This window comes from Anas acuta, chromosome 3, assembly GCF_963932015.1.
Source record: "Anas acuta chromosome 3, bAnaAcu1.1, whole genome shotgun sequence".
Lineage (NCBI taxonomy): Eukaryota > Metazoa > Chordata > Aves > Anseriformes > Anatidae > Anas > Anas acuta.
Genome location: NC_088981.1, coordinates 27,327,291 through 27,354,632, shown reverse-complemented (window position 1 = coordinate 27,354,632; position 27,342 = coordinate 27,327,291). Strand labels below are relative to the sequence as shown.

The window sequence follows — 27,342 nt, the reverse complement described above, 5'->3', positions numbered from 1 at the left end:
GGAGTTCAAAGTGTGCTTTTAGTTTTTCCTTCATTCAGAAATAGAAAAGAAAGCTCAATTAAGTTCTGTTTCAGCAGATCATTTATTATTATCTTTCCAGAATTTTTGATGCAGACATTGTATTTCATACTCAGACATACTTCCTCTCTCCCAGAGAGGAGCACATATTGTAACATAACCTTGTAGAAAATTCTTTGCAATACTGCGGTTGTTGACATCTGAGCTGCTAGTAACTTACCTGTTTTTGAATATTCTATGTGGTTTCAGTAAACTTAATATGGAGAGTATGCTTTTTTCCTCTTTAAGAGAACATACCTAAGAAGGGAATTATTTTCATCAGCTTTATTTTTATATAGTTCAGCACTGTTGACAGGTGGATGTTGTTTCTTTTATAGCAGCCTGGCTGTGTCTCACTAAGTGCATGTTCGTTAATGGTCCCTTGGACTATAAACTTGTTTACGTAATGCAAGAAACAAGTCCAGGGGGACCATTTGTCTGAATAGGATAAACTCAAATCTCAATAATACTTGCAAAGAACTGGCATCGATTTTCAAGCAAATTCAAAATAAATAATCTTATTCTTAACAAATGGTGAAGGCTTGCCCTGCACTCATTTGATGTAAGCACATTCCTCTAGTGTATACAGTACCACTCTGTATATGTATATGCTGTATCTGACACAGTACAAATAAATAGGATGAATAAATTTGCATCTTAATTAGAAATTCACCACATTTCTACAAATGTGGATGAAAGAGTGAAGATGGGTAACACCTCAACAGAGAATATTATACCACATATGAAGCTAGAACTTCTTTGGCCCTCCATGAGTGCCCTGTTTGAGGAGAGAGCATGAACAATTTGCTCACACCAATGACTTCATTCTGCAGTTAGAAATGACAACAAGGCAGAGTTTTCAGTGTCATAGTTATATGTGGTAAATTAAGCTCTTTAACTATCTCTATTACTTCCCTTTAATATGTCTGGAAACTCATGTTGATTTGTCATTTGATTTTATGGTGTCAAATATGTACTGCAGGAACAGAGGTTTTGAAGAGGATGGGACCAGTCTAAAAATTTGTATTCTTTTCATTGAATAAGTTATTTTCTAATTTGATGTTTATCAGAGAGTACTTAGGACAGCTCCCTGCTTCTATACATGGTAGTCATTACCAGTTTGGTTAATCTTATATATTTTAAGACATCTTTCAGTGTTGGACTTTAGACAAAAATTGAAATGTACTTTTCTGGGCTTGCGGGTGGTTTAAACTTTGTTTTCATCCCAAGTGGAAAGGAAGAATTGAAATAACCCAATTCTGCATGAAAGGAAGAATGCTAAAATCTTGGATATAGAGCTGACACACTACCTCATTTCTACATGATTTACAAAAAGAGTTATCATCACTCCTGAACTGAGATGATTTGGTTTAGTTTGGTGAGCACCACTGGCAATCAGCTTGCCTGTATCTGTGCTCATCGGTGTGGCCTCCTGGGAGTTGTAGTTCCTGTATTTTGTGCTCTTTTCTTGTCTGTGATGCAGCTTTACTAGCTGAACAAAGTCCCCTGGTTCACTGAGTCGGGCAGCTCTCAGGTGGCACTGAGATGATTCAATTAAAGGAGGATATGGCAGTGATTGTTGGCATGCGTAGTGCAGGCAAAGAGTGGCTCACAGGGAAGAAGGAGACTGTGAGGCTCCTAAAATGTAGCTCTGATGACGTAGTTTAGCCTTTCATGTAAACATACAGATTTTTGCCTCATTGAAGCACAGCAAAAGACAGTATTCTAAATTCTCTGTACCCGGCAATTCCAGGCTTTTTACCTGATGGGATTCTCAACGCAAAGTCTTTAGTGGAATTGTCAGTGTGTGAGGGAGCATATACAGTACAATGGACTTTCAATGGAGGATTACTGTTGAAAGCAAGAGTAGATGCACATAATTTATTATCAGTATAATACCAGCAAGGTGATAGTATATAGTTAGTGTGTGTTGGAAAATGGAAGAGCAGCCACTACATTGTAAGGACCCTTGCAGCTTTTTCCCACCCTACTGGCTTTGTTCAGCCCCTGTTGCTTTGTGTGTGTGACTCTGCATGTGGGGCCAGCCAGCTGCTGGCCAGCTGCACTGAAAAGCTCTGACTGTCATTTGTTTAAACAAGGAGGGAAAAAAATGTCTAGGGAAACGTGTAAAAATTTTGTCAGCAGTGTTTTTTCCATTGGGTTGTGTCCTATAAAGATAGCTTTGCTGAAAATAAAATGTAAGAATTTATTACATATTGTACTTTGTGCTTTGTTAAAAAGTTTGGATGAGGTCTGTAGTTAGTTCCACTGGGTTACCCTACTCCTGCATTTAGACAGAACAAAGTTGAAAGATTTTAGCAAAGTCAACAACAAAGTTCCAGCATGGGTGGACACCGTTCTAAGGTATGGCAACTGAGAACAAAGGTATGCTTGGTGTTTTTCTTATGTTGCTTGGTATACTTTTAATTCCCTGGCACTGAAATTCATTTTAAGATATGATCACAGGAAAGAATTGAGAGTTCTTTAAATGTGTAAGTAGGTCAAGGCTTTGAGCTTTTGAATCTTCTGAACTTTAGTTAGTTGCATTGTCTTCTTTTTCTAGTCTTTAAATCCTTGTATCTGGTGACCATCTATATGTGAGGTTGATTTAGGCTTGCTTTTAAAGGAAGAAAACAATTTTGTACTGCACTGACAGACTTTTTAAGTTTTGTCTCTGAATTCATATCAAAAAATGCTTCCTATCAAGCAGTGATGCTGCAATATGGTGCAAGAGGATAATTTTTGCAAGATGTGGATGCTTAGCAATGAAATTCATATTTAGATTTAGAAATTTAGAGGTCTGGGTTATCCCAAATCACACGTCTTTGAAATCTAGAGCTACAGAAATTTTGCTCTTAGGAGCTGGATTTCACCTAGCTGTAAGCAGCTAACGGATACTAGTGCTGGTTTGTTGTCAAGACTTCCACTGTCAGCAATGGAGAAAGACAAAATACCTTTGGGTAGTGACAGATTAAAGACAAAGGAGGCAAATTATACCCCATATATCAGAAACCTCTTGCAATCCTATCAATTCGGAAAATACGGCAAATAAGTGTAGTCCTTCCAGGGACATTTAACAGATCACACAACTGATAACCATCAGCTTTGCTTCCCACTTGGCAACTTTCAACCTATTTCTCCTGCAGGCAGATACTACTGGCGGTGGGCCCCTGGGTTAAGTCAAGCACATCTCCATGCCTAGCTCTCAGTGAGTTTGGATCAGAGTCAGAATTTGTATTAGGCGGTGGTTCTTGCAACCTTTCTATTACAAGATCTCACTATCACCCTTCTTTTTCTTTCGCTTCATATAAGACGCATTGTCACTGTTGTAGAGTTAGTCTTTGAAATAAAGTTGACAGAGCCCTTGTATGTCAAGATCAAGATTGCAAATTTTCTTCATAAAGAGGCAAGTGAAGTTTTAAATATTAATATTAATATTGTGTTTTAAATTTGATCTGAGTTGCCTGTGCAACAGAAAGTGAGTTTTGCCAGGTTTAGAACAGGCTCTATAGTAAAAAAAAAAAGCACGTTTTTTGATGTATACAGTTATTTAATACAGTTATTTAGAAAAGCTCCTGTAGAATGTAGAATCTTTTCTGCATTGTGAACTACTTTCTAGGTATGCTTTCTCTATTAATTCTGTAATGATGACCAAGAAGTAGTAAGAAGCTTCCTTTTCTTGTGCATTTAGCTTTGTTTGCAGAGAGATCAGGAGGCAACTGTTTGTGCACTTGTTTTCTTTGAGTTCTCCAAGAAGGCTTAGGGCTAGAAAAAGAACCACAACATTGCATGGTCAAAGGCAGTCAAGTTTAGCCAGGTAAGCATATGACTGGGAAAGCCTTATAAGGTGTAATGAGGCTGAGGCTGCTTAAGTTTCACTTTTGAGTAACTCGGATGCAAGCAATGATCCATCAAGATGGAAAATTACTATATTAGGAAGAAGCTTGTGCTTCCCAGATTCGGCTTCTTAAGCAAAATTAGATGAAGATTTTCTTTTATCATCCTAATTGGACTATTCTGCCCTTTTCATTGTCTTAGGTCACTGTTGATGAATGGCAGCCTTGAGTGCTGCTTCCCAAATATAATTACAGGAGGACATGTTTTTCTGTGCAAGTGATCATACATTTGCTGCATTTAAATCAGCAATCAGCCAAAACTACATGTTTTTTTTTTTATGGACTGCATGTAATTGAATTTAAATGGTGGATGTGCATATGCTGGATTAGATGTTTTTGAATCTTTAATTGAAGCTTTTTTTTTTTTTTAATTACATTTTCTTATTTTTTAAGATTTAAGAAGATCATAAACCTCAAATGACCTTTTAATGTTTCTGGTGGAAAAGGGACAAGACATATAAGAACTTTGTAATTTGACTCTCAGACAAGAAAAAAATTCCAGGTCAACAATAACTAATTAGGATTCGTGTGTTGTGTTGTGTTATATCTTGTTTCAGATCATTTCCACTCATTATGCAGTAATGTTTGTACACTGAATTAACCAGGCAGTTGACAACAATGATGTGTGGAGTGTGAGCTGCCTTTTGCACAGAGGGTATTCCCTGTTGACATGGAATGATATTCTGAGCTGGAAATGCAGGGGATTGTGTGATTTTGAAGTACACCCATCCTAGATCACCCTTGGTTAATCAAGTTTTACAGTTTAAATCCTGTCCATGAAGCAAGTTCAGGAAAGTATATCTGAATGTCAGTTAGGAATTTATTCTATATACCCTCAGAAGATCGACTACTGATAGGAATGCTATGAGGAATGCTAAGCATTGAATGTTTTGCACTCTTGCACCATTCCTGAGAAAGTAGTTACTGCATATCAGTTCCTGGAATGTTATGTTCCAGTACTGAGTCCTACAATTGTAGGAGTACTTCTTATAATGCAAATGTATCTTTATCATGTTGCCTTATATTGCCCACTGTAGCATATATTTAGTCTACAGTTCTAGCAATATTCCTCTAAGTTTGCACTGCATATGCAGAATTTATCATTGAATTTACTTCTGTTCATTTCCATAGACCACCCATACACCTATGGGTATAGTTTTACGTTATTGCTTAAAGCAAAGATACTAACCTGAATTTGAGTGACTTCTTTTTCATTTAGGAGCTCATTAAAACAGTTTACCAACTGGATATAGAAAGAGATGAAACAAGCTTTCACTTATTGTATGGATAATAAATGTAGGGACAGATTCCATTTTGCAGACAACAGTTTGTCTACTTGACAGCTTCTTCAGAACATTATTGCTAGCCTTTTTTATTTAACTAATTAAATTCCACATCAGATGAAAGTCATGAAGTGATTTAGTATTTGATTAATGATTACAAAGAACATTGCTGCTTTCTTTGGAGTTACATTTCTGTATTCTTTAATTGAGAGGAATAGACAGTCTTCAACATCTTGCTCTATGCTACGCTAACAATGTCTGCTTCTTTTGGGTACTTTTTATTTCAGACTAGCCCACTGGATTTGTGTTCTTTGGGTTGTTAAAGTGTGATCTGCTAGTTGATGGCATATATGAACCTCCAGATACTTTCTGTATAAACAGGTTTTCCATGAGCAGTGGAACTTATTGATTTTGTTTTCATTCTTGGTATAGATTTTTGTTCTTTTTTTCCCAAGTTGATTGTGGCCTCAGTTCACTCTCTCTTCCCTGACTCTGTACAACACCCCCATTGGGCAAATTAATTCACAGCTGCTAATAATGCTGATTTGCTGCTTACTGATTTGAGTCATTTGGTATGTTTTTGTCGCAACATCACCCACCCACAAACATTTAATGATTTTTTTTTTGATTTTTTTTTTAGGAACTTACTGTGAAACAGAGTTAAGAGAGCATGTTTTTTTTTAAAGATTTGACTAATAATATGAAATGCTCAGTCATGCAGAAACCTATTTTTCATATGGAGTATGTTGGTAATTTAAGGAAGGAAGAAGGATAATTATAATTGATTTTACCGGAATATTATTTTATCTTTTTAGAGGTTAGGTATTCAAAGAAAGAAGGGGAAGAAAGGTGGAAGGTATTTTATACATAAACTTAAATTATGAAATGTGCAAGAATAAAACTAGCATTGTTGGCCAATGACTCTAATATTCTTTGTGTTTTCCAACAAAGGCGTTTGTTCATAGTTCACAACAAAGCAGATTTTTGTGTTGAGTTGAAAATACAAAATACACGCGCCAAATTATCCTATAAAATTGAGTTAGAAAAAAATCAGTTATTGCGTGTGGAAAATATGGAAAAAAAAATACAGCAAAGTGATTAAAAATGAATTTGTATCCACTCCATTACCTATAAAAACAAACAAAAAGTTTCTGGCCTTGCTGTCTTCAGGGATGCAAAATTGTATCAGGATGTAAATTTTTCCTCTTCTCAAAAGAAAATAGGGAATTTTTACTTTGAACTTAAAAGCTCTATTTTTGTTTTATAAGTCTTTTTGACAGCTGTGTCAGTACCATGGAAGGCTGAATGAGTTTATTCTATTAGGTACAGTACCAGTTATGCAATCAAACATGAAGTTCTGTATCCAACAATGGTATTTGACTACTTAAAATATTTTAACTATATGTCTTCTTCCTTGGTATCTCCTCCTCAGAAGAGTTTGAGAGCATACATTAATTTATTATCGTCTATACTAAAGTACTTCCAATATTTTATCTTGTTCAATAAAAATATAAACTATAAATTGTAAACTAAAAAAAGTATTAATAGACCATTTTGAAAGATTGATCTAGGATTTCTTAGAGGAGTACTTTCAGGTAATAATTCTGGATTTCTTTGTTCTTTCTTCTTTTTTTTATTTTTTTTAATTCTGTTTTCAGATGGAAGACGTCATAGCCCGCATGCAAGATGAGAAAAATGGGATTCCTATTCGTACAGTCAAAAGTTTTCTTTCCAAGATCCCCAGTGTCTTTTCTGGTAAGAGTCAAAGTGAATTTGATATTATTTGAAGTTCCCGCTCTATGTTATGTAAGGGGATACTCAAATGACCAGTATTTAACTGAGTGCTATGTGAAATGCTGTGATACAGTCACCTGGTGTGGGGGAGACATTGACTGTCCTTTCAGTACTTTAATAATAGAAAATGTGTAGATGTTTCATGTTGGAATGTGCCCTTATAGAGATTATTTTACCAGTAGACTTGTGAAGTCATTTGAGTTCTACTTAATTTATTGCAGAAAGTCAATTATCTGAAGCTGGCTTTATTTTTATTGCAGTTTTTCTGCATTGACGATCTGATTTTTAACATGTTTTTATGGCAAGTATAGAGAGTTTAGAGTATAGGCCAGTGTATCAAGGTAAGAACTGACACAGCAACAGCACAAAAAGAAAATCATCACAGCATTGTGCAACTGATACTGACTTCAGGCTGTATATATTTCATATAAAGCTTATGATCTGCTTTTGTGGGCTTGGGCTGCCTGTATGCAGGAGGCTAAGAATTAGTTGTCTATGATGACTTGCAAAACATCTGTAAACTTTGTAGATAATTCAAATCAGTATTGTCATATACACAAAAATCTGTCAATTTATTTTTTAATTAACTAGTAACTATCTTTTCTTTGCTTGTTTACAAACATCTGTATACATTTCTTCATTTATGTATGTGCGAATGCACCTCCTTTTATGCTACCAATGACTATGGAATTCCTTTGAAATACATGCCATTGTTGAACCTACTTTTTCCATACTGTGGTGAGCTCTGTAAACAGTTGCAGTTATTGAAATGGAAAAGGTAATCCTTGCATAGAAAATATTTACAAAAGCTTTTACAAAAGCTCTACAGAGTAAGAAGTGTAGTTCTATAATTTTAAACCTTTGGAATGTTTTTGCTAGTGATTTAGTCTAGTACAAAGAAGGAAAGGTCTTAAGAGTGAACAAAACTTCTTCATGATTTTAAAAACTGCTTGTACAAAAACTAGGTTCTGAAGAATGGACCTTTATTTCCCATAAGTTAGTACTGCATGATATCCCATTAAATGATCCATGTTATTTTTCTGTGCCTTATCTTCTGTGCTATTGACTTCAAGTTAGAATACCATAATTTGTCTATCAGGAGATATAATTTTATTTTTTTTCTAATTTATTATTTTAATTTTTACTAAAACAGATGTCATACTTTTTAATGTTGTTCAAGAATTCACTGATACATTCATAGCATCCACTGATACGATTTCTGTAAATAATGGGAAGTATTAATTTTATCAGCTGCAGGGAAGAAAAAGCATAGTAACTCATTTTTTCCCTTTTGAGGTTTTCTACTTCACCACCAGAAAAGCACAGCTGTCATTTGAGTTCCATTAATATTTACTTTTCTTCAGTTAAAACAAACAAAAAAAAGATATATGTATGTCTATATGGTCATATATATATATATACATGTATATATGTGTATATACATGCAGAAAGCTGCACAGAAAACTGTCCCATAAAAACTGGAACTTCGCAACTGTTTGTTTGTGGAAAGAAAAAATAATGGGTAGGTGTGCTACAGTTAAGTCATGTTCCCTGCAAAACATGCTTTTGTTTATGCATTAGATAATACCTGTTAGAGTCCTTTAAACAACTTAGAATTAAGGACATCCGTAAGTCTGTAGGCTTAAATTCTTATGGGCTAGCATTGTGATTATGCCATACTAAAAGTAGGAGAGGTATTTTTATTTTTGTTTACTTGTATATCATAGCATTGCTTCTGAAAACAACAGGTGGAAGACTAGCTGAGACAGCAGACACTCTTTAATGAAGAATTAGTGACCATGTCTATTTAAGGATAAATGTATTAGCAAAATCAGTCTGGGGTATCTGAATTTGACCTTTTAATATAATGTTGTGATTATAATAAATAGGATGATGTAATTATATTATCTAATTTATTGAGTCATTCCTTAAGTGTTTTTAAAAGTAAAATATCTACACAGAGAAATATTTCAAATACAGATAATTCTCTATAGGTTATACACATTATTGTGCTTCAGAAGAACATACACATATACAAAAAAAAAAAAAGATAATTTCAACTCATGAAATTTTGAAAAGGATGAATTATATTGCTTTATATTTCATGTATTTATAGAGAGAAAATACATTGCTTAATGTTGATGTTTGGTGCATTTGTTCACAAGTGTGTGCAAGCTGCTTAAATTCAAATAAACCATTTTTATTCAATTTATTTATTGAAATCTTTCAAAAAGAAATAATTCATTTGAGGTTGCCTGATAAAAATATGCTTGGTATGAGTTTGCAAGCAATTTGATGAAGAAGAATGCAAACCCGTAGATATGTGGGAATTACTATTCACATTTTTATCTACATTCAGGAGTGTATCAGATTGACTAAGCAGCAAATTTATCTGAGGTGTAAATTTAAAGAGCTGGTAAATTGCAGACTAATTTGGATAACAGCATTCCAGTGAACTGCATCTAGGAGGTGAAATGGATAATGACAAAAAAAGCAATTCTGGACAGGTCTCCAATATGTCATGTATGCCAAAATATAAATCTCTGAAAACAAGGGTGTAAATATGAAATGCCTCAGAATTATTCTGCACTGTAGCTTCTTGGGTTGATGAAGTAATGGTTTCATCTATGCCATGTGGGTGACAAATTGCCCAGAGAGGTTGTGGAGTCTCCTTCTCTAGAGATATTTTCAACCTACCTGGGCGTGGTCCTGTGCAACGTACTCTGCTCTATATGGGCCTGCTTGAGCTGGATTAGATGATCTCCAGAGGTACTTTCCAACCTCAACCATTCTGTGATTGCATTCAAAGCTTGTTTTACACCAAAATATGTGTAATTCACAGAACAGATATTCTACAGTCTACATGGCCAGATATTAATATATTTATTTTTTAAAATTAGTCCAAGCAAATAATATATGTTGTGTTTTCCTTATAGGTGTGTATTAATTAAATCTGACATTAACTGCCTTCTGGGGCCATTGTAACAGTATGCTGTATGCCTGGTATGATTTTGGCCAAAAGTGTTTTTATAATAGATTCTAGCCCTTATAGAGTCCTGTTGAACTACCTCATACAGCTACTGCTTGTGAGGATAAGTTCAGTTAGGTCTTTGAACAGAGAAATCTGACAACATGCTATAGCAGATGGTCTTTGTAATGATGGTTCACCTCAGGCTGAGTCATCCACAATGTTATTTGCAACTAGGCTCAACCTAGATGTAGCAAGTAAATGAATATGCTTGAGGATCATTGTAGAAAACAGACTAATATACCATGCACCCTAGTACACAACTGTCTGAAAACAGATTTGCTAGGTTGTACTTTAAGTCCTACACTGATCACTTTTAATGGGAATTCTGCTGGAAATTGCTTTATGCAGACAAATAACATTGCAGACAATGTTATCTGTCTGCTTAAACATATACAATGTTATGGTGTAAGCTATCGTTCAAGTAACAGCTTCGAGAGTGGAATAATCTATTTTTATGATGAACAATATAATATGCTTATGACCATTCACATTATTGAGTGTGAAAATCCATAGCCACTGACTTTGTCTTTGAGCATTTTCATGTTCATTTTCTCATTGCATTCTGTATAGCGAATGTTTCTGAGAAAACAGAAACAGGTTTTCAATTGTAGACCAATATTTCTCTATGAAACGTGCTCCCAAACTTCTATATGCATTATTTGTTGTGTCTGGGTCATTTTACTGATTTTTTTTTTACTAGCTACTGGGTCTCTTGATCACCTTGATCATCAAAAGTGTAGAACATAGACCATGATGAGAATTGAAGGAGATACTGTGAAAAAAGAAGATTCAACAATAACCGATAGCAAAATCAGAATTCAGTGAAGCACCTGTGTACATCTTCTTAGAGACAGGTTGCATTCAGCAGTGCTAATGAATAAATTAGAGGGAGTGTTTCATATATGAGGTGATGGAAAGACCAGTCAGTATAATTTTAAAGAAGCCGTTTTATTTTTATTTTGCAACACAGTGCAGATAATAGGTTTTCTTGAATGCTTGGTCCAATTCTTTGGAATGTCTAGCAGAGAATGGATTATCTCTGTGCTTTGATGTAGTCTTTCACTAGTCAGTATGTAAGTTCATAACATTAATGGGGAGTTTAGTGACAATGGGGTTATTAAAATAATCTATTTTAAGATAAGATTTGTTAGCTACTAAGGCTACTATAGAATCCTACTTTAATATTGGCTTGAAGAAACTAGAAGAACTTTACTGATTTCCAAGTGCACAGTTAGGATGCTGTAGGCTGAGTACTGCTCTTCTGCATGAGTTCAGAATGAGTCCAGTATAAAATGATGGTGCATGATAGAAGTTGGCAATGTAAACTAAAAGTTTGTACGGAGGTTGTTTACTCCATAAAGTATTTTGTATAGTGTTATTTAAACTTAAAACTGGTGAGCTGTACAGTGTTTTTCTTTTTCTTTTTTTTTTTTTTTCTTTTTGTTATATAAGTGTATAAAAGAGTCAGAACTATCTCTGAACTGAACTGAATTGGTTGTACAATAGTCTCTTGAGGGAGGGGCTGAGTCAGTTTTCTTGGTAGCCTCGAGCACATTGCTACATGTCTGGCATACCTATCTATACCTGGGCTTGAAGTTGACACCAAAGTTGTTTCCATGTGGTTCTTGGGGTAAAATTCTATTTATCAATGTCTGTGGATCTAGGTAATTTTCTGCTGTTAACACTGATGACCGCAGTCATGGGAACTCAATGTTCAGAAGGCACATATTTGAAACAGTACTTGATAGCTGGCTACACTACAATAATGCAGGATGCCCTGTAATTCTACAGTTTGTAGTCTCTTGTAGGTGGAGTCATAGTTATTTATCAGATATATATTGTGGCTTTGATTTGAAACTTTAAAGGCTCCAAGGAGAAAAAATAAGCAGGAGAATTTGCTCTTTCTGTGTGATTATGCATTTTGATGAATAAAAGAAGGGCTTGCTGTTGTTGTCTCCATGGTTTTAAAATGTTTTGGAGGAGTGAAGAAAATAGTTTATATAGACATCTTGCCATTCAACAATAATAATTGCATGAAGATTGCCGTGTGCATTCTTTACTAATACTGATTAGAGCATTAGGAATAAAAATAAGGCAATTTGCCAGGGACATGGTTCTCCATTAGGCCTGGAAATGGATAAAAAAAACTTGCTTGAAATGATGAACGTAGGGAGTCTGACATATGAATCATAGGGATTAGAAGGAGCTCTAAAATATCATCTTTATTTTTACAAAGAAGAGATAGCAAGTAAATGCCAAAGTTTTGTTGTTTACTTTTGAGTAGAAAGACGCATTCAGAGATTATGGATAAAGCAGTGCAGTAGTTGAGCGTTTGTTTTGGGGGTCTTTTCAGGGTGGGTGGATTAATCAGTATTAGTACCAAAAGCTTCATAAACTAATTAGAATGTGGATATTTTGTTGAGATAAATATAGCGACAGATTAGTATCATATGGTTGTTTTAGATAACCAGTGTGATGCTTTATAGGATTTTAAAATGGATGTTACTTGGATGTGCTTGCTGATGAACGTGATGGGGGGAGAAACTGAATAATGTCTGTGGAGAATGTGCCCATTGAGTGGGGTGTAAATGTACACAAGGGAAATAGTTTAATGCTTTTGTTGAAGGAGGAGGAAGATATAAGAGAAATGTAAGTTCAATTACAGAATACACACAGAGATGATAAAAAAGTAGCTAAGGAAAGTATGTTGTTCCTGGCTGCTTCTGTTCTGTGGCTCAATACTTTTAGAAAGTAGTCACAGCTTCAACTAACAATGATAAGAGAAGGAGATCAGTAGAATGATGGTTTATAGCATCTTAATCAAAGGGGAGGTGAAAAGGTTCATTTACCTTTCCCAGGAAAATATAATCCATGTGAAGTCTTTATTTTTTTCTGATTTCTAGATTTCTCATTCCTATTCCCTATAGATACCGCGTTTTCTGATTTTTAGGAAGTTTCTTGCCATCGTTTTTATTCACCATTTTTCCTTATCTTAGGAAATGCTTTTTTCTTTTCTATCTGGGAAATTGTTAAGATAATGAGAGGTTGCATTGAGATTAGCAAATCTATTCACATAATCATTCATTTTCAGTCTTTATTTTAGCACTATATTATGGTTGGTTAAAACAAAGGATTAATGTGTTTAAACCCTCCTCGACCCAAAAGCAAGCTGGCAGTCTCAATAGTCTGGTCAGAAGTAGTGAGAGAGACCCCAGAATAAAGCAGTGTCATGGTAGCTCATCTCACCCACAAATCATAGGTGGGTGAGCCCCTGGTATGAATCACTGGAGCTGCCTGCAGCAACAGTATTGCTTGTTATATAGAGGCAGGTGGCAAAAAATAAAGTGCAGTACAGGGGGAACTGAATGACTCAGGGGACTAATAACAAGAAAGTGAGTGTTTCATCTGTCATTAGTTTTGATCTTACCCAGCTGAGTAATGAGTTGTTAGCATCTGATGACTGTTCAGTGCTGCATGTGAAATGAGTTGATAGGTTTATCCAATTTAGTACCAAAGGTTACCTAACTGAAAAGATGAAAGAGAAAGCTCTACTACTTGGATTGACGGGGAAAAAATTAATTAAAACAAACAAACAAAACAAAAACAATAAAAACTTCAATAACCTGGTATCTTTGAAGCAAAGTAATGTTGAATTATAGGTAAATACAAGGATTTGGGAATTTCCATATTTTATATCTTATCCAGAATAAATTAACTATGTGAGAGAAACTAGGATTCCCTTATCCTAAGCCCTTGATTTTATGGACGTTTTTCCTCCTTCATTGAGTCTCCAGTGCTGGGTTGGTGAGAGGTTCCCACTTTCTTTTTCTCTCTGTTCCTTCATCACACTAATCCTTTTCCTGCACTCTCCTACTTGTATAATTAAACAGTACAGTCATTGCTGGGTACTCTATGCTACATCAGCTCATTTTTATTTGCAAACAGAATACTGCAAGCAGTATTAAGGTAGCAAGCTGGCTGTCTTGATCAAGTTCAGTCTTAGTAAAAGGTTTGTTGAAAAAAAGATCTCTTGTCAGTACAGGAATGACAGAAGATGGCTCATTCCCTCTTGTGCAGGTTCAGAAGGGCAGATATGAGTGGGGACTTGCCATCTTTACTATTTCACCTTTCAAATCAGAACTTTTGAGAATAAAAGTGAATAATCCTCTATCCCTAAACAAGTAGTTGATTTGAAGTTAAAACACCAGTTATTCTTGTACGTTGTTTTCATCCATCATTTTGTCAAAAAGTTACAGATTTGCATTCAAATGTTCATAGTCTTTATGGGGTTGATATGTTTCAGGATTGTTCTCGTTCATTGATAGGTTTGTTCTCTTGTTCATTGAATCTTGTTCATGATTTTTAGCAGAAGGAGTAATAGAAGAGCTTGACTCAGTGGTGTCATAAGATTGGACATAGAGTCATTTCAGAGTATTGAGATAATAACTGATGAATGAGTGGTGTTTCTTATGCTTTACCATTTCAAAAAACCAAAACACATATTTGAGTGCTGTCTACATAGATTCATCTCACGGTTCCTCCAGTTCCTGTTTGTTTGCCTGTCTGTCTTGGTCACATACATCACTGGGACTGTAAATATGGCCAGTAAAAGGGGCTCTTAAGCTGCTTAAAACTTGGCAAAAGTGTTTTTTTTTTTTTTTTTTTTTTTTTTTTTTTTGTTTTGTTTTGTTTTTTGTTTTGTTTTTTGTTTTGTTTTTAATAAAAATCACTACTTTAGTTGTGAAGCTCAGAATGGCCATGTGGCACACCAGGGTAGGCTCTGATCAAATAAAAGAGATGAATGTTCATATTTGCTTTGAATGAGAAGTGAATGAAAGAAGTGAAGAACTGTTTAATAACCTTAATGATCAGTTTTGCTCCCTGTTTTCATTTTAAATAAGGCATCTGCTAATATCAATGATAAATCACTACCAGATTTCAAACTTTTTCAATATGAGAAACTATGTTCATTGGTTATTTTAAACAGAACAACAGATTATTGTTGGTTAATGTTCCCCCGTAACCAAGAAAAAAAGTACTCACGGTTACATTTCAATTTGGTGGTGATTGCCATTGTGAGCATTAGTGAAAAGTTGAAAATATAGTAATGGAAGTCTGAAATAATTTTGCAAAATTGTTCTAGGAATCTGAAGTATACTGAAAACCCATTGAAAAGTCTTTTAAAGTAATCTGTACAAAACAGTCATCATAAATGTCAGTTCCCTTGAAGTCAGTAAATATTAAAAGTTTATTTTCATAAATATTTTCAAAATAAATAAGTCTAAAACTCATGCATTTATGGGCAAAAAATCTTAATAATTGTTCTTTTATTGTGAGATGTGACATCACTGGGAACATTAATCTTTTATTTGTTGTTTGTCCACATGAAGTGCACAGTTTGAATTAGATGATTCCCTGCTTCCCAAAGCTTTACATACAGCTTTAGAAGCATACAGCTCAGCATGCTTCTAGAGAAATAGCTCTGGGGCTTGTTGATCATAGATAAAAATTTGTTCCTAACTTTTCCTACTATGTTGTTTGGTCATGAAAATTATTCCCTCCCTTTCTTGCACCTTTTTCTTCCTTGCCTCATTGCATGTGAAATTTTGTCCTCTTGTGTGTGTGTGTGTGGAATGGGATTGCATCTTTGAAGTCAGAGTACTTCTGAGAGGAGTTTGGGAAAACTTCATTATGGCCAAAAATTTACCTACCTTTCTATCTCTTGACATCCTGTTTCTTTATACTGGGCATGTAACATTCACGGAAATTGTGCCCAGAAAATGTCTCCTTGTCCCCCACTCCTTGCATATACACATGAGCATATATAGCATGCATATGTATACCATATGTATTTGCTAATGGAAGTGGTGTATTATATATGAGCTTAAAAACAAACAGACTTTTAAGCTAATAGAAGCATCTGTAGAAGTGATTAATAATACAGGCTCACTGAAGTCTATGTCCATAATCAAAGCCCTGTAGGAAAACAAGAGTAGAATACGTCTAAGGCAGAGTGACTTCAGAAATATATTGAAGGGCTCTATGAAAATATTTTTTCTTCATGGATAACTCTTTGAAATCTCTTAGAAAGAAGTACTATTTATGTTACATGGCAATGATTATAATTAGGGAAATAAAGATCAGGGATAGTTTTCAGGCACCTGTATTTGAAGTAATTGCTTTAAATAGTAAGCAAAGCAAAGTATACTAGTTGTCAGTGTATGAGGTACTTCTATGACAACAAAGCTTTTTGCTTAAATCACACTGGATTTTTTTTTCACAAAGCAATTTTGGTGTACACAGGAAAGAATTATTTTCTATAAGGAAGTGCTGATGCTGTGTTTGCTGTCATTGATTTCTCAGACAGGAGGGAAAGTTGTTGCTTATGTTAAGAATGAGGAGAGGAATAGTATAGCTGCAGACAAACGAAATCCCAGCATGAACTTGAACGTTACTAGTGGTTTTACCAGAATGTGAATTTGGTTACAGGATGCACTTGATAAATATTCTCTGGAAACTATCCCAGAAATGCACATCCACTTAGAGACAAATAGAATAAAAATGCAGTCTGATTCTCTTAAGGTCAGAAGTCTCAAGTTTGAGAACATCCATTGTCCTGCCAAAAAAACAAAACAAAATGAACAAACAAAAAAACAATGACAAAACAACAACAACAACAAACAAACAAAAAAACCTTTGCAGTAGCACTTAGGGTTTGTAACTTATTTCATATAGTTCTAATGTTACCCTAAAGCTAGAAGTACATTAATAGTTTTGGGTCTTGAATATGTGGCCAATTAGAGTTGAGCAGAATAGTTATAAAGAACATCTATGTAAAAGCATGTAGTTACTTAAGTATTAAGTACTGTAATTGGTTTATAAATAGATTCAATATATATTAATACATTAATTATATGAGGGAGTACACTGAAAAACATCAAAATTTGTAATTTATGTAGATAAATTATGTAATTTATGTGCTTTGTTGTCTGGTAGCATGTTTTTGGTAGACTGGTGTATATTTATTATGTGTCTATAGGAAGCAACATAGGCATTTGATATGTATGGCTTCTACAGATACAAATTATAAATTCTTTAAAGGTATCCTGCTAGTTGTAATACAGTGTTAACATATGCTTTTGTTAAGTACTCATCCTCTTTTCTTTTTAAGATGATACAAATGTGTCTGGGGTCATTGTTTTCTATTGCTCTTAAATGACATCTATGACAACATTGACTTACTTTATGACTTCACAAGATACATAATTTATTTCTGCCTCAGTCTTTCAATTTTAATATAGGAAATTGTATCTTACTATCTTTATGTCTACCATTTTCAAGTGATTTGAAATACTTAAATGAACTGCATGCAAAGAGAAAGTGGTGCTACATTGGCAGATTTCAAGCTGCCATTTCTATAGCCAGATAGACATATATTTGGCAAGTAATTATAAAATCAAACTACTTAGAATTATTCCCTGTAGAATATGTCCCTTAAGCAAGAAATCACATTATCAGAGTTTACAATGTGACCTGTGATTTAGCTCCTACTACTGTTTACAGCCATGAGGAAGAGCACTGTTATTGTGGTTGCATCAGAAGAGTGCAAACTTGTCTTTTCCAAAGGGCAGCAAGGAATAAATTTTAATAGTTGTAATTTTATGTATCTCTATATCACTGCTGAAACAAAAAGATGTCCACAAACTAGTTTTGCATGGTGCTGTTATCATGTGCACTATGTAATAACAGATGTCACCATAACGTTAGCATTTTTTTGTTAGCAGCATGTCAATTGATGACCCCCATAACATTGCAAGAAAGCTGCTCCAAGTCTGAGTTTGTTTTACTGGTAGCTCTTGTGTATCTGGATTGCTTGGACTGAAACTAAAATCAAATCTGGACTGTAAATTGATTTATTTTTAGGTTTTAATGTATTATTACTATTATCTAATATCACTAATATTTCAAAACTGAGCTAAAAATAAAACTTCTCTGTTTGGAAAACACTGAAAGTTGAACATTTAAAGAATTTTAGCTTCAAGAAAATGGTGTTCTCACCCCTTTGGCACTGAAAAACTTGCAAATTCCAGTATTATTTCCTACCAGCTATGTTTGTGACACATGAAATTAGAATCACCCACACAGGAAATAAAGGTAGTTCTATGCAACTTAGTATGATTGGCAATCTGTCACTATGAAAATAAATGGACCATAGGTATTAATTTGTATTCACAAATTATTAAAAAAAAATAGAATAATAAGATCACGAACAGTTTGTTAGTAGGAAATAAGAGCTTCCAAATGTGTGACGAGTGTTTCTTACAGCACTGCAAGCAAAGCCCATTATAGGATATTCCCTAGCTTCGCAATAAAGGTCAGAGTTTGAATTTATTGTTTAAAAATCTGGTTTCTAGTTGTTGCAGTTGGAGAGTGAACCTTGATGTTGAAAAAGAGTGCGTAAGCAGGCAGGAATTGCACTGTTTTCCATGATCACATCCCCAGAGATAGAGCAGTCCTGAGACCTGAGGATGCTGGCAGCTTTGAAGGCACAAAGCCCAGTATTTCTGCTGTGTGGCTTGCCATTTTGCTTCCCACACAGCATTTGACTGTTTTTGTCATTTCTCGGAGCAGGAAGATCTCAGTGAAAATGATCTTGGTGTTCTCATTTCCCTGTTAGGGAAGATCACTGCAGTACATGCAGCTTCCCTGCTATGCTCCATGGACTGAGACAGTAGACCACATTATGAAATGGGCAGAGCTGTTGTAGTGGGTACCTGGGAAGTCAGAAGGTGCAGACTGGTGAGTTTGGCATTTAAGGAATGGAGCAGCAGCTCAGGATTCTTCCAGGAAGAAAGTCCTTCCTTACAGTCCTCCCTTACTGGCAGGAAGGACATTGCAGACATTGGGAGTCAAACTCCAGTGGAAAAAAAAATGTGTGTGAGTGAGAGAGAGAATCAAGGGGAAGAGAAAATAAACATTAATCCTCACCTACCACCACCACCCCATTTCATAGCATAATGTAGTTTATGAGGCCAGGTAGTGTAGGAGCAGGCAGGTGAGACTGATGGGTATTTGATGAGTGTCTCACTGTTAGAATAATATAATATCAGAAGAATTTGAGTTGCTGAGTATTTGTTATCATACGGAAAACACCAGTTATAGAGTGTCTGCAACAGACAATTCAAACACCTCAGACCTTCCAGAAATATTATGAAGGATGTTTAAAACAAAACAAAACAAAAACAAAACAAACAAAAAAACACCCTGCTCTTATGTAGTAAGAGTAGTATGTATCACACTTAAAGTGTGATACATATTTTTGCTTGTCACAGGAAAGGTCTGTAATCTTTTGTACTACAACAGCTATACGTGTAGTTTTTATGCACAAACCACCAGAATTTCAGATATTTTAATATATCTGTTTGGATTTCAATTTAGTCATCAATGCATGCAATATACTCCTTTTATGCATTAAATACTATATAATATTATATACTATATAATACTATATAATATTATATACTCCATTTATGCATCAATGCATGCAATATACCCCTTTTATGCATTAAATTGTGGTATACTGCATGGTAATTAGCCATTTAAAACTGCTACACAGCTTTCTAGCTTAGGGTCAGAATATACAGCAAGCTTGTGGAAAATACTGAGGAGTTGTGCAGTATTTAGAAGTGCTAGATCATTTTGTTGTATTTTTTCTTTCTCTGAAGACCCAAATAACAAATTAACATGTTCATATGGGGTTCTTATGGATGTCAACACCCCAGGTGCTTTTCTGATGCCAGAATTTTTGCCATTTAACCTTTTTATATCAAATGTGGGACAACTAAAATGTAAAAATACTTTACAGACCTGTAGACTTCTATAGAGTGTTTACCTTTTTAAGACTATCTTAATGTATGTTAAAGGCTTACTTATTATGGGAGGAAAGATTTATAGATCTTAAACAAAATAAGTACTCAATAAAATACCCAGTTGTTGCCCAAACTCCTTCACTTATTTGTAGAGCAGGAAATATTGTATGAATAAAGAGAAAACACTGGGCCAAACCTCCCTATTAATGGTTTGTTTACATAAATTCCACCTTTGTTTTTGATTCCCACCCATTTATCCTCTTATCCTTTTTCTAACTGCTTTCAGAAATACCAATTTCAAACTGAGTTCTCCTTTCTGTACTCAGCGAAAAAAACTTCTCCCTTTGTTCTCTATTCACTTGTTTCCTGGGTTAGTAGTATTCTTGTGTTCCTACTATCTGAATTCTAGAAGTGGGTGTTTTTAAACAATTTTATCAGTTCTTTCATACTTATAAAGGTATCTATTCAATAGAACAGATCAGAATTATGTTTTAATGAAAGGTGGAGGTGGAGTGACTCATCTCTTTTGTTTTTTTGTGCCTGGGGTCAAATGCTGTTTTGCAGAAATACACTTGCATGTTACCTATCTTTTTTCACTGTTGATAGATCATGTAAAAAATTACCATAAATTCTCAATTGGCAAGCCACAAAGACTTGTTGCAAAGATCAATATTTACAGACGGACACTAGCTGCTCTACTTGTTCTCTGGGCTGGTTGCTCTGAGCTGGAAGTAGGTAGAAAATATGATTGTGCTACAAATAACATCACATTAATCGAGCTGGATTTGGGAACCTAATCATGATTTTGTTATGCTTACATGGAAGCTACTGGCAGATGTGATGTCCCCAAACCCTGGACTACTTAAAGGCCAGTGATTGAGATTAATGTTCCAGGAAATGCCTTAAAATTTGGCAATAGCAACAAATTGCTCTTCTAGCACATTTGTTGAAAGTAAGTAGGAGAATGCAGCTTGTCTTATCTCTGAAAAACATACTTTGTGTAAAAACAAAGCAAAACAAAAATACAACAAACAAAACCCCACCAAGTTGGTCATAACTCTTTCAACTGAGCTGTTCTGCAAAGGACAATGAGCACAGCTTCAGCAAGCAGAAGTGATATGCTGTTGAAATACTGAGCAGGGACCCTTCAGCAGCTGCTGTCGTGAGCTCTGTCAGATCAGCGTGAAGGCAACAAATGCATGAGTATGATGGTACACATTGCTAAATTTCGTATGACATAGCTGAGATTTAGCATACTGCTCAGAAAATACTTCCGCAATGGGATAAGTGAGTTCTATAAACTAATCATTATTAAAACTCTCCTTTTATTCTGAGAGATGATGTGTTGTATTTAATTCAACCAGTCGCATAATTGGTTTTGGATTTAGTCTGATATAACTATCCCTTTTTGATGATGCTTAAGACTATTACTTCTAATTGTCAATGATGGTATGTAAAATAGAAATAAAAAAATAAAAAAGCATCTGAACTTTACACAGAGACATTATTATTAAGTTGACATTGTATATTAGGTGGAAAAAAAAACTATACAACAGTTGATGAGCAATGAAATACATGCTATTATAGCAGGCTAAAAGCTAGAAGTATCCTATTTTAAAGCAATAAAAAAGCTGACAATAAAGTGAACATTGAATAGATTTTGTAAGTGTATTTTGTAAGTGAGAGAATAGATTGATAAGAGTAATTACTTTAAACTAGCATGGCAACTGGAAAGCACCAACCAAGAAACAGAAGACCACCTGTATTTTAGGAAAGGGAAGGGCCTCATGAGCTCTTAGTTACAAGGAAAGACTGTAATAGATTCCTGAACAAGAAGTGAATTGGGAAGATGGAAGTCAGAATTAATTTTTTTTATGAGGGAAGGAAAAGCATCGCTAGGTATTACCAGTGTAAAGGTTCCAAACTGCTTAAAGATACTAATTTTTTTGATCAGTCATTATATGTGTTTAAAAACAAAATCTGTTTGGGAACAATATTTATTAATTGATCAATCAAAACCTTCCTCAGAGAACATAAATTATTTAATATAGAATGAGAAATGGCTTCTTATGGGAGCAGCAAAATTTTGTAGGTAAGGTGCACCTTAATTCCTCAGTGATGTGAGTTTTGAAGGGCTTTGATATTATAGATTAGACCATTTGAATTGCAGTCGTCCAGGACAAGGTATGCATTTAAACACTATTTGTGTTCATCCTCTGCATTGATCTCATTGATCTTAACTAGACTGTAGGAATGATCTATATCCTTAAGTGGCTTTGGAAAACAATCCAATGCATACATACTGTTATCCATTTACACACGTGCTCATGTCTTAAAACAAAATATTCTAAAAAAATTCAGCCAAAAAGTCACTGGTTGTCAACTGAAAAAGCTTGAAAAGGGAAATTTCCTTACTATTTTTTTTTTAAAGCAGGACAAAAATCAAAATAAATATTTAAGTGAGAGAGTGAAATAGCAACTTAGGCCTATTTTAATAGGACTAAAATAGTCCTATTAAATAGGGCTATTTAATAGGACTAGTTAGATCTATTTTAAGTAAAATGATAATTGTTATTCTGAGAAGTGGGCCCCCAGTTTAAGGGTTTTCTGCCAAATACTCTTGGATCCTTTGTTCTAAAAGGTGAGATAAAATCTGTAATTCAGTGGCTGTGGAATGTTTTAGCACACCTGTAGAGCCTGGCTATTTAGCCCACACTGTCAAACTCAGATGTCAATGTCTGGTGTTCAGTTTGTTACTAGTCAAGCCAAGATAGGAACTATCTTTACTATTTGTACTCAAGAATGGACTCTTGATGAGGAGATAGATATAGTGAAAGATGTGAAAGGGCTAGGAGGAAGACAAATGTGAGGCTGACTTTCCTGTTAATCATGACTCTTGAATTAACCTGAAACTATGCTCATGGTTTTGCTAATGTCTCTTCTCTACAATGGTGCTTGATTTACAGCAAGATTGAATAACAAGCTGATGAGCAAAAGTGCAGAGAAAAAGTTAAGTTCTGCACAGCTAAACAGGCCTCCTCATCTTCCTTTTCTTCATGCTGTACTCTGTGCCCACAAATACTAAGGTACTTTGTCACAAAAATCAGCAACAAAACTGTTCACATGCCTTGCTAGAATTTTGCCCAGGCTACATTTTCATTGGCATTTTCTTGACATCCTGTCTATTGAAGCCCAAATTTTAAAGTCCTCTATCCAGCGTCTGGAAAGGGAGAATTAGAAAGAGGAAGTCAAGATAGATAACCCATTCGTGAATGATAATTTACAATCTTAATAGGATATTGGTTTGTTTTAAAAACTGAAGTGTCATTTTGGGCTTATTAAGGGAACCACTGAACTTAAATGTTTGCTTGTTTGTTTGTTTTTTGTAGTAATCATAATATGTCCATCATAAAAAATAATAAAAAAGGAAAAGGAAAAGGGAAAATGCACAGATCACAAAAAGAAAATAGGCAGGATATGTAGCAAAAAGAAAAGGAAAAATTGAATATATTCATTGTTATATTTGCAGATGTCCTCGGTCAGCTGAAACTGCTCAAATCAACATATATGCCAAACAAAACAGAGATGATAGCCTTGTATGTCAGATGTAATAAAGATTTGAATCAATATTAGAAACATGATAGAACTATCTTTTCTATTATTTTGGGAAGTCAAAACATTCTTTGTGCTGAGAATATTTAAAGATAAAAAATGCTTTTGATGTCTAGTAAATATTGACTTGGAAAGAAAACTAGAAACAGATAAATCCTAAATATATATATATATATTTTTCCCTCTACTAGGCATGGGTTGTTTGAGTCTGAAATTAAGTATTTTTACTGGACATTATTGTTTCCACTTTTTCCCTGACTAGATGCAACACTAGTATTCCTCCCATGAAACGAACACTACAATTATGGTGCAAACAGAAGGAATAGATTCATTTAAAAAATAAGTATACACATGAATTTTAAATACCTTTCACATGAAGAAAAGCTGTGATGAAACCAGTACAGATTTAACTAGGTATTTTTTTACCTAGAATCTAATGAAAGCACTGCACTGCCTCAGCACTGATGTATGAAGTATGCGTGTCAGCATTGTTGGGAATCTGCTTTTATGATTGCCAGTAAATTGTTTGAAAATATTAATTGATTAAAAAGTGAGACAGCACCCAGCAAGGTGAGAGAAAGCCCAGAGGAAAGTCTCCCAACCCCCCCAACAGGTCAGGCTGTGCAGAAGGAGGCAGACACCGTATATTCTCCTGCTGTGGCTGGGGGCTAGGGGCTGTCAAATGGGTACTTTGTGGAGTGGCCACCTGCTGAAGTGCAGAGCTCCACAAACTACTTTCATCCAACACTGGACCGTCTATCAAAGACAGACCCCACAATGTGGCTGTGTAAGAGACTTCATTAATTGTGTCTAGAATCTGACAAAATGTGGATGCACCCATTAGGATCTGGGATTTCGCGTTGGATTTCCAAAGGCCTTTTCCCTTTATCTGCAAGGCTCTTCTCTGCGGTTTCCAGCTGAGGAGTTTATTAAGTGTTGAGTTTAGCATCAAAGGGCACAAACTGTCCTTTAATAACCATACATAACTGCAAAATAAAGAAGCCAAGAAGCCTTTTTTTTTTTTTTCCAAAAGAGTTTGTGTAATACATCAGACCGAGTGTATAGAGCTTTTTGAAAAATATGGGAATTAAAGTACACAGAAGGATTAGGCAATCCTTCTGTTATATTTGTTATAATGTTATATTTTTTTCATGATTTTTATATCTGGCAGATGCTTAGGGTAAAACATGTTTATGGCACAACACAGAGAAGTTATCTCTTTTCATTACTCAAGCATTCAGTTTATATTCCTCTTCACTAGCTTAAGAAATGCTACAAAAGCATGGCAAAACAGTGCAATGCCACTAACTGTTGTGCAAAGTAGAATCCAAATTTTAGAGATTAGTACAGTATCTGAAAACAGATTTAAAAATGAGCCTGGAAAGTGAGGACTGGTTGATGTGAACTCTTGTTCCATTTCTTCCTAGCAAAGGCTCTGTTTTGAATCAAAATGAGTAAAACATTAAGACTCAAAATGTTGCCTTAAAAGAAAATAAAAAAAAATCCAGGAACACACATTTTAAAAAGAGTGATAAAATTAAGCAGTAAGACACAAGAAAATGTGTCAGTGTGAGATAATATATAGCTCAAGGGCATTGTTACCTAGGAAGCATGTTATCTTGCAATACCAAAACCTTTGGAGAGTCTTATTGCAGTTAATAAAATGGCAACCTGCATACAGAAAGGAGGAAGAATTAGCTATATGATTTTTGTGGTTTTACCGTGCTAGGCAGCTAAACATCACAACCACTCTTTCACTCTCCCTCCTTAGATGAGGAGGGGCAGAAGTAAAGTAAAGAATAACTCATGGGTTGAGATAAAGTTAATTTAATTAAAGGGAAAATAATAATAATTATTATTATTAAAGAAAGATTATTATTAACCAAACAATTTAACTAAAGGGAGGAAAAAAAAGGGGGGGGGAGAAAAGGGGGGAATGAAGGGAAAAACAAACAAACAAACAATTAAAGAGTATATGGAAGTGCAGAGGAAATAAATTACTCTCTACTTCCCACAAATGAGCGATGCTTGACCATGTCTTTGAAGCAGGGCCTCAACACATGTAGCCGGTGTTCAGGAGGAGGACTGACGTTTTCACAAGGAGAGCCCACCCCTCCCCTCTTCTTCCTGTTTCCACCTTTTATTGCTGAGTGTGACATCACATGGTATGGAATATCCCTTTGGTTGGTTTAGGTCAGCTGCCCTGGTGATGTTTCTTTTCTCACTTTTTTGCCCACCTCCTAAGAGGGTAGAGAGAGTCCTGATGCTGTGCTAGCACAGCTCAGCAGCAGACACAACACTGGTGTGATACCACTGCTGTTCTAGCTATAAGTGCAGAGCACAGCACTGTATGGGCTGCTGCAGGGAAAGTTAATATCCCAGCCAGACCCCGTGCAATGATGCAGCTGCAAGCAGCCCCTAGCTGAAGCATTTAAGGCAGTACCTCTTAACTGCAAAGGACTAAATTTCTAAGAAGAAAATTAGTTATAGAAGGGCAGAACTTAAAATGAATGCTGTATAATATCAATATTTATTAACTTGCAACATGTTAATCCTGAAAGGGTAGGTAAAAAGTTTTTAAGGAAAATGCCTTTTATGTTGCCTTAGCAGGCAATGGTATTCAGTGATATATATAAATGTATATAGGCTGCAATGACAAATATAATAGTCTCATGCCTTGTAGTGCAAATGCAGTGCAAAATTTACTTGCAAATGCTTTCAAGCTACTATTTAAAAGGAAGAAAGCCTAACAACCCCCTTAAAATCACTTTCCTTTAAGGAAGACATAGGCTAAGACATGATGGATTAAAACCAAACAGAATGCTAAGATTAAAAAGTGCACCCAAACCAAAACATTTATCTTATGCCCAGACACCAATGCAAAAGATATGAAAGGTTTTATATGAAAGAAAATCAAAAACAAGCCTGATATGCTTAGAAGACCTGCATGAATTCAGCATGCTATCCACTGACCTTTATCTGTATATTTCCCGTGTCTTTCATGGCTTTTATAAATGAGTAGACTGAGACTAATACATTATTAAAGGAATATTTTTGATAGTAAGTTCAGCCATCTACAGATTTGTGAATTATTTAGACCAAATCTTGCCTACGTGAAATAAAATTAAAATTTGTCTGTCATTCTTAAATTTATTTAATATTTTAAATATAGTACTACTCTTCTAACTGTACAAAAAAAAATAAAAACAAAAGGAGAGAAAAAGAAAAACATTTTTTTTTTCATTTGTGTCTAAGGCATCAGAATATCTTAGGGCTTGTAACTGGGGTTACAATTAAGTCTCTTGGATTTACTTGGCCATTCCCTGTGGCAACAGGCCTCTCATGTCACCACTCCCATGTCTATAAAGAGAAGCATGTCTGCATCAGGATGATAACGGGGGGCTATTTTTACTAAAGTTTTTCACATACCGTTGTGCAAATTGTAAATCAAATAAATTACTTTCTGTGTCCAAATAATTCTTTACTGGGCACTTCATAATACGTTTTATTTTTCTATGAGATATACTCACTTTAAACACTGTGTTTTCTGGGACAAGCTGAATATCATAGCCTGCTTCCCTCACTAAAAGTTTTTTTTTGATCAGAGGTCATTCTGATAAATCACATTCCTTGTGCCAAATCCCAGGATCCAGGCTTGGAGCAGGTAGCCTTATCAGTCAAAAACCAAGACAAGAAGACAGCAGCAGGTCCTTGAAAAAGCAAGGCCATTGTCTTGCTTCTTTGTACCTACCCACTTCTCTTTCTTTTTGCGCTGTTTTCAGCACAGTTGCCTACCAGTC

General features: G+C 35.1%; 1 protein-coding gene across 7 annotated transcripts in view; it reads left to right on the top strand.

Annotated features, from left to right (window-relative positions):
• RGS7 (regulator of G protein signaling 7) overlaps positions 1-27,342 on the top strand; it is a 273,357-nt gene that overhangs the window by 98,484 nt on the left and 147,531 nt on the right. For all 7 annotated transcript variants that reach the window (XM_068676310.1, XM_068676303.1, XM_068676302.1 and 4 more), the window contains one exon: positions 6,895-6,991. In XM_068676310.1, coding sequence (XP_068532411.1) covers positions 6,895-6,991 — 97 coding nt within the window. The remainder of the gene's footprint in view (positions 1-6,894; positions 6,992-27,342) is intronic.